Genomic DNA, 9,181 nt, shown 5'->3' on the forward strand with positions numbered 1-9,181 from the left:
AGGAAGAGCCAGTGGATTCAACTCCTTCATTGCCAAGTCGGTGAGATGGGGTGCAAGGTAACAGGATTACTGCGGCTCAAAAAGTTCAAGATGAATTACATGAATATCTGGTGTCTAATGCCCATTCAAAAATAGGATCAAGAGACCATATACCACAAATACTCAGGAAAGTTGAAACAATCATAGAAATATTGACGGAAGGTGAAGATTTGAAGAATTTGGTGCTAAGAATGCAGCAACAGTTAGAAGAATTGAAGATGAGAGAAGATAGCAGAGGAGGAAGGACTTTTGCACAAGTTGTTGCTAGTTCTCCTTTGGTTAATAAAAAGACTGTGGAACCGAGGAAAGTTGTAATAGTGCAACCCACAGAGGGAGAATGTGATGCTGAAAATACTAAGAAGTTGATCAAAGAGAAAATAAATCCTCAGGCGTTGAAGATAGGTGTTAAAGGACTAAGAAAGTTAAGAAATGGAGCAATTGCAATTGAAGTTGAAAAGACAAGTGACAAGGTCAAACTACAAAAGGTGGTGGTCGAGATATCAGGAATAACAGCAAGTGAGCCTAAGAAAAGGGTACCAAAAGTAATAATTCATTCAGTACCAAAAGAAATTGATAAAGAAGATATTATAAAGTATGTGTATCAGCAAAATGAAACATTGCAGGGAAATTGTACAGGACTTGAAGAATTTGAAAGGGGATTCATGGTAAGATTCCCACTAGGAAAGAGGAATAAACCCACCTCTAGTTGGGTGGTGGATGTAAGCCCTCAAAATAGAATACAACTATTAAAGCTTGGAAAATTGAATCTGCAGTGGGTGAGGTGCCCTGTGGAAGACTTTGTACCTATAGTACAGTGTTATAATTGTTGTAGAATGGGGCATTTTGCCCGAGATTGTAAGCAAGAGACCCCTACATGTAGTCAATGTGGAGAGGGTCACAGGTATAGTGATTGTCCGAATAAAAATACCGTTAAAATGTGTTGTAATTGTAAGAGAGATAAATTGGCAGATACAAAGCATAATGCCCTGGATAGAAAGTGTCCATTGGTATTGAGAGCAAAGGCAACTATTATTAGTAGAACCGATTATGGAAGTGGAACCAATTAATGAAAGAAAAGTTATTAAAGTAATACAAGGAAATATGCAGAGGGCAATTGCAGCAAACTCAATGATAAATAAAAGATTAGAAACCAAGGATGTTGCTCTTTTGCAAGAGCCTTATACAGTTAAAAATAAAGTGGCTTGTATTAGCAGAAGTATAAGGATACTTCATCCAGATACTGTTAAAGCGCAGGTAGCTATTGCGGTATCATCTTTGGAAATTGATATCCATTTTCACTCTGATGTGAGTAATCAGCAGTGTGCGTGTGCTGAACTTAATGTGGCTGGAAACAAGTTAATTATTGTTAGCATCTATAGAGTTTTTGGCGAAGATTTAGATGGCACTTATGCTAATATAGAAAAAGTTATTAATAAATTTCATGGTCTGCCTATAATTTTTGGTGGTGATTTTAATCTTCATTCTTCAATATGGGGTGACCCAAATCATGACCCAGAAGTGGATGGATTTATGGAATTCTTGGCAATGCATGGTTTACACATAGTTAATGATCCTACCTCTCCACCGACATTTGTTGGTCCAAGAGGCTGTAGTTGGATAGATTTGACGATTTGCAATGGTAATGGTTTAGTGTGGCTCGGTGACTGGGAAGTGGACAGTGAAGGGGGTTTTAGTGATCATTCGCCCATAAGTTTTACAATAAGTGTACCTAAAAGTGGTTCAAAGGTAGAGGAACGGAGATATGATGTTAATAGGACAAGATGGGAAAGATTTTACGAAAGATGTGGGAAAGAACTGAGTGACATAGTATATAGAGAAAGTACTAGTAGGGAAGAAACAGTACAGAAAATTGAAAAAGTCATAGATAAAATTAATGAAATATGTTGGGATTGTATTCCCCTTAAAAGACAAAAAAGGCATGTAGTTCCCTGGTGGAATAGTGAGCTTTACTATATCAGAAAACAGAATAATAAATTGAGAAGAAGGTTCCAACACTGTAGTGATCAAAATGAAAGAGGAAGAAGGAGAGATATTTTCTTAAGGTTCGAAAGGATCTACAAAAGCAAGATTAAAGAATATAAGATAAATTCTTGGAGACGATTTTGTGAAGAGAACTCTGGTAATCCCTGGAACTTTGTGTTCAAGTTAAGCACTGGTAAATTGAAAACAAGGTTGATAACATCGACTATTAAGACACCGAACGGATATACCTCGACTTTGGAGGAGTCTATTTCTTTCCTCCTAGATAAGTTTTTTCCAAGGGATATACAATCAGAGGATACTGGGAAGCAAAGTGAGATTAGGAAGAGAGCGGAAGAGGAATACATTGAAAGAGATGACCCTCCTTTTACAAATAATGAAATACAAGATAGTATAAATAGAATAAAAGCAAATAAGGCTCCAGGAGAAGATGGGATTGTAATACAAATAGTCAAGGCGATTTGGGAAACCAATCCACAGGCTTTAAGAGAAGTATATAATCAATGCTTGAATTATGGAATATTCCCAAGGAGATGGAAAATGGCTAAAGTGGTGATTGTTCCAAGGCCAAGGAAGAGGGATCTTTCAGATCCTAGTAGTTTCCGGCCGATAAGTCTCTTGCCTACTATGGGCAAGGTGCTTGATGATTTGATGATAAGGCGTATAAATTGGTATATGGAAGGTGAAGGTAGGATAAGCGAAGTACAGTATGGATTCCGAGCTCAAAGGGGCACAGAAGAAGCCATTAATAAAGTAATAAAGGACATTAAAGAAGTGCTCGAAACTGCTAAGTATGCAGTTGCAATAAGTATGGATATAAGAGGTGCTTTCGATAATGCGTGGTGGCAATTTATTTTATGGAAAGAGAGAAAAGGTGCCCGAGAAATCTATATTTGATGGCTAGAGATTATTTTAATAACCGTACTGCGACATATTACTTAAAATACACAAGGATTGTAAAGGAATTACAGAGAGGTTGCCCGCAGGGGTCGAAATCGGGCCCTAGTTTCTGGATTATTTACTTTGATGCATTGACAAAGAAGATTCAAGATAAAGGAATAAGGTGTACTGCGTATGCAGATGATATTATCATAATCATGGCTGGACATTCACGTAGACATATTGAAAGTGAGTGTAATAACATTCTTACAAAAATTGATAATTGGGGTAAGGATAACAAATTAGACTTTAATCCTGCAAAGACAAAGGCAATGGTCATGGCAAGAAATTTTACATCGGCTTTTGAAAGGAGATTACCAATAATCAAGATGAGAAATGAAAATATACAGATAGTAAAGAAACTAAATTACTTGGGTGTGACGATAGATAATAGAATGAGCTGGAATGAACATATAAAAGGACTTAAAATAAAGTGCAATATCATTTTTAATAAATTGGAACAAGTTGCTAATGGTACATGGGGCCTCCGGTCCTCGGCTATGGAAGGTATTTATGATGGAATGTTTGTTCCTATAATGACATATGCTGCCTCGGTCTGGTGTGGTAAAGTGCATAACTCACTGCAAAATAAGCATCTTAGGCAAGCACAGAGGATTGCTTTGCTGAGATTAACGAAATGTTATAGGACGACATCAACAGAGGGATTAATGGTATTGGCTGGAAGGCTCCTATTGAATTAGTAATTGAGGAAAGAGCTAAGCGTTTTTGGTTGAAGACAGGTAATACTGAGAGGTTGTCTTCAATTAACTTTGAGATTGGAAATTACGAACGAGATATATCTATTACAGAGCTGCCTCATCCGGCAATGGAGTTTAGAGTTCAAGAGATGGATCAGCAAAGGTGCTATACTGAGATTTATACGGATGGTTCTAAGACCAATGAAGGGACTGGTGCAGCAATTGTGGTGTATGAAAGGAATGAGGAGATATACAGTCAAAAATACAAGTTAGAAGAGTATTGCTCCAACTTTCAGGCGGAGCTTTTGGCAATATATAAAGCAGTAGAATGGTGTATTCAAAATAATAAAAGTGAGAGTGTATGTATCAGTACGGATAGCCTTAGTGCCCTACAGGCTTTATTAAGTCATGATTCGAAACAAAGACAAGTATACGAAATTAAAAAGCTCTTGTATGATAAAAGAATGTTAAAGAGTATTAAGTTCAAATGGGTTCGAGCCCATGTTGGAATCTATGGAAACGAGAGGGCGGATAGATTGGCAAAAAAAGCGATAAGTGATACACAGGTGATATTTGATATAAGGCCAAAGTTCTGGGCAAAGACATTATTAAGAAATGAAACCATAAGGATATGGCAACAAAATTGGACAAACAGTGATAAAGGAAGAAAAATCTTCGGCTTTTTGCCTAATATTGAAGAGAGAATCAGGCAAATGAAATGGTTGAATCATGATAGAATAGTAATGATCTTTCTCTCTGGGCACGATGGTTTGGGAGAGTTCAAAAGGCGTTTTAGCCTTGGTGACAGAAATGGATGTATTTGTGGTGAAGATATTGAGGATTTGAAACATATAATGTATGATTGTATACAGTAGCAATATCAGAGGTATTTGTTGAAAACGGTGACGCTTGCTAAGGGGCTAGGTTGGCCTTGTAGTATTTACAATTTAATAAGGAATGATAAGACATATAAGGAACTTCAGATCTTCTTTAGGAAGGTCCATAAGAGCAGGAGCGCTCAATTGTAATATATTCCTGGGCGAGTTGTCCAGTAGTTTGTTATTTGTTTGTTCTTTTTTATTTAATGATTATATTAAATTACTGTAATAATGAATGTACAGAATAAAGTAAGTTATAAAACCCCGTTGTGCAACAGCGGTGCGGGGCGTTCTGATCCCTGTAAAGGGAAGTGATGATCCCCTAATGAAAAAAAAAAAAAAAATGTCCCTATCTACATGAGTGGACTGTTCCTTTGGCTTGGTGACTGCTGGAAGATCGAGCTCCTGAACTTTTCGCGTTTTTAGTGGTTTATTTTTATTTTTGTGCGGTTTTTTGTGTTGATCCTAATAGATCTTATCGAGGCAAACCTTTTGATGTGAAAAAATTTTCTGTGGACCCACAAATTCTCAAACTACGGAACAATGTAGTTTTGACTTCTTCGGGTCGCTTTTCCGGACTACCTATGACCGTTAAACCGGACAGCTCGACGTTTTTGGACGTGACCCTTTGTGGTGAGTGTTCGTACCAAATTTCGTTGACTTTGGCCCACCGGGTCTTTGGCAATTTCACCTTTTGTGTTGAACCTTCGGAGGCCCGCATCGGGCTTTCTTCTTTACGCACATTGTTAATCTTTGGACCATAGTGAGACGTTATTAGACCCTACGATCTGCTCTTCCGATCATTTTTGGCTGAGTTAGAGCAGTTTTACGATTTTAAAATTTTCTACACTTCAGAGGTCAACGAACTCTTCTCTAACGGTTTTTACAACGGACGTCGCTGACATCAGAAGACGATCGATGTTTTCATTCTGACGTATTGAAGCAACTTTTGGTGTTTTCCTTGGTGATTCGGCATTACAGATGAAGATGGACTTTTCTTTTGTGGAGTACTGTTCACTATTGTCACGCGAATTAGATTAAATTAATTTTAATTTAGTTTTAACTAGAATTAAGCTAGTTGTATTCTATCCTTTACCTCTGCACTCTCAGGGTGTACCTGGTGGTGCAGAGTCGCTTGGAACTTCGGTTCCCACTTTTCACCACATCCTTCAGCTTTGGGCTTAGGACACTACACTTACACTTGGGTTACTGTATTTAGATCTTGTTTTATTATGGAAAAAACCATTGTAGATTGATTTTTAACGAAAGCCTTCCGGATCCTCGACGAAAAGAAGGACAAGTACAAAGTTTTTAGCTTTGTTAAAAGTCGAATTTATATTTTTTATGTATTAAATGTTTTAGGTCTTTTTATTGACATTGCTGGTGCGTTTGATAATATTTGGTGGCCCGCTGTGTTGCGTGTTCTGCGTCGTCGTAATTGTCCGATGGACATTTACAGGGTTATTAATAGTTATTTTGATCATAGGATTGTTAGGTACTCTCATGGTGAGGAGTATTATGAAAAATTAGTGAGTAAGGGATGACCGCAGGGTTCTGTCTTAGGGCCTGAGCTATGGAATTTGGTTTTTAACGATGTTTTGGTTGGTCTTCGATCGCTGGGGTTCCGTTTTATAGCTTATGCTGATGACTTAGTTATATTAATTGAGGGTAATAGTCGATCTCATATTGAGAATACAGCTGAACAGGTACTTCGGTCTCTGGTTAGTTGGTTAAATAATATTAAATTACAACTTGCTCCATTAAAGACAGAGATGTTGTTAATGAGAGGTGTCCTCAGCCCGGATCGTCCCCCTAGTGTGCGTTTGGGTGCAGTTACTATTAGAACTGTGAAAACAGTCCGTTACCTAGGCATTAAGTTAGGTACGAGGCTGAGTATTGCAAATCATATAGATTATGTAGCAGAGAAAGCTGTAGCCCAGTTTGGGAAACTGCAGAGTCTTGTGGAGTCAGGGTGGGGGTTGAGGCTTCCCGCCCTGCGAACACTGTATAGACTACTGTATGTATCTATTATTGTTTATGCCGCTGGTGCGTGGGGCAACGCGCTGGGGCCCTCTCTATGTCAGCGACTGTTGAAGTTGCAAAGGATTGCATTATTAATTATAACGAGGGCTTACCGAACTACCTCTACCTTAGCTTTACAGGTTTTAGCGNCCCATTGAAGAGGGGATTGAAAGGCTAGACAGAGTGTTGAGACACCTCCCGAACAAAAGAACTGTTGTGTGCGTTGACAGTAATGCTAAATCCCCATGTATCTATTATTGTTTATGCCGCTGGTGCGTGGGGCGACGCGCTGGGGCCCTCTCTATGTCAGTGACTGTTGAAGTTGCAAAGGATTGCATTATTAATTATAACAAGGGCTTACCGAACTACCTCTACCTTAGCTTTACAGGTTTTAGCGGGTGAATTACCCATTGATTTAGAAGTGCGGCTTTTTTATTATCGGTTTTTATTGCAATCTAGGGTACCTTTTACTTTGGGAACTTTATCTTATCCAGATGGGTGTTGTAATATGACGGACACAGCGATTAAAAGATTAATTAAGGCTGAAATATATAAGGAATGGGATATTAGGTGGATGACTGCCGATAAAGGCAGGCAGACTGCGGACTTTTTCCCTTCTGTTATTCGCAGAGCACGGGCTCAGTGGGTTCAACCAAATTTTTATAGTTGTCAAATTTTATCAGGTCATGGGGATTTTCGGGCAAAACTTTTTAAATTTGGATTGGTTAGTTTTAATACTTGTGAGTGTGGTGAGGTTGACAGTTTACATCATTTTATGTTTGTGTGTCCACTGCTTGCGACAATTCGATCTCAAAGTATTTATTTAAGAGAGAGTTACACCAGTGATAGTTATTTATATCGTTTTGTTTTAGATGAGAATATTTATAAACAAGTTTTTAATGTTTTAAAATTAATGTTAATTGAACGTATTCGATTAAGAAAAATTTAATGTAATTTTAATGGGAATCTTAATGGGAGAATGATTTATATTTTTTACAGTCTTTGGCAATTTCACCTTTTGTGTTGAACCTTCGGAGGCCCGCGTCGGGCTTTCTTCTTTACGCACATTGTTAATCTTTGGACCATAGTGAGACGTTATTAGACCCTACGATCTGCTCTTCCGATCATTTTTGGCTGAGTTAGAGCAGTTTTACGATTTTAAAATTTTCTACACTTCAGAGGTCAACGAACTCTTCTCTAACGGTTTTTACAACGGACGTCGCTGACATCAGAAGACGATCGATGTTTTCATTCTGACGTATTGAAGCAACTTTTGGTGTTTTCCTTGGTGATTCGGCATTACAGATGAAGATGGACTTTTCTTTTGTGGAGTACTGTTCACTATTGTCACGCGAATTAGATTAAATTAATTTTAATTTAGTTTTAACTAGAATTAAGCTAGTTGTATTCTATCCTTTACCTCTGCACTCTCAGGGTGTACCTGGTGGTGCAGAGTCGCTTGGAACTTCGGTTCCCACTTTTCACCACATCCTTCAGCTTTGGGCTTAGGACACTACACTTACACTTGGGTTACTGTATTTAGATCTTGTTTTATTATGGAAAAAACCATTGTAGATTGATTTTTAACGAAAGCCTTCCGGATCCTCGACGAAAAGAAGGACAAGTACAAAGTTTTTAGCTTTGTTAAAAGTCGAATTTATATTTTTTATGTATTAAATATAAATAACGCCGGCCATGGTTTTTATTATTTTTACTTAAAATGTATTATTGTGAATATGGCAAGATCACCAGCGGACGCTTTACGTGATTTTACATATTGTTACAAAGGTAGTAGCCTCAAAAGGAAGGTCGCCTCTGATTTTTTGTGAACGTTTTTTAAAGTATTGCTGATGGTGAGAACGGCGAAAAGAAGGACAAGTACAAAGTTTTTAGCTTTGTTAAAAGTCGAATTTATATTTTTTATGTATTAAATGTAAATAACGCCGGCCATGGATTTTATTATTTTTACTTAAAATGTATTATTGTGAATATGGCAAGATCACCAGAGGACGCTTTACGTGATTTTACATATTGTTACAGAGGTAGTAGCCTCAAAAGGAAGGTCGCCTATGTGATTTTTTGTGAACGTTTTTTAAAGTATTGCTGATGGTGAGAACGGCGAAAAGAAGGACAAGTACAAAGTTTTTAGCTTTGTTAAAAGTCGAATTTATATTTTTTATGTATTAAATGTAAATAACGCCGGCCATGGATTTTATTATTTTTACTTAAAATGTATTATTGTGAATATGGCAAGATCACCAGAGGACGCTTTACGTGATTTTACATATTGTTACAGAGGTAGTAGCCTCAAAAGGAAGGTCGCCTATGTGATTTTTTGTGAACGTTTTTTAAAGTATTGCTGATGGTGAGAACGGCGAAAAGAAGGACAAGTACAAAGTTTTTAGCTTTGTTAAAAGTCGAATTTATATTTTTTATGTATTAAATGTAAATAACGCCGGCCATGGATTTTATTATTTTTACTTAAAATGTATTATTGTGAATATGGCAAGATCACCAGAGGACGCTTTACGTGATTTTACATATTGTTACAGAGGTAGTAGCCTCAAAAGGAAGGTCGCCTATGTGATTTTTTGTGAACGTTTT

General features: G+C 37.5%; 1 protein-coding gene across 1 annotated transcript in view; it reads left to right on the plus strand.

Annotated features, from left to right (window-relative positions):
- Positions 1-3,137: 3,137 nt before the first annotated feature.
- The window catches only part of LOC111615713, a 7,914-nt gene continuing 1,870 nt past the window's right edge, over positions 3,138-9,181 (plus strand). Inside the window, exons 1-4 of the mRNA XM_023357149.1 lie at positions 3,138-3,669; positions 3,789-4,533; positions 5,028-5,188; positions 5,918-6,084. Coding sequence (XP_023212917.1) covers positions 3,138-3,669; positions 3,789-4,533; positions 5,028-5,188; positions 5,918-6,084 — 1,605 coding nt within the window. The remainder of the gene's footprint in view (positions 3,670-3,788; positions 4,534-5,027; positions 5,189-5,917; positions 6,085-9,181) is intronic.

Source organism: Centruroides sculpturatus, unplaced genomic scaffold (assembly GCF_000671375.1).
Source record: "Centruroides sculpturatus isolate CEXI.00-Female unplaced genomic scaffold, Cexi_2.0 scaffold1785, whole genome shotgun sequence".
Classification (NCBI taxonomy): Eukaryota; Metazoa; Arthropoda; class Arachnida; order Scorpiones; family Buthidae; genus Centruroides; species Centruroides sculpturatus.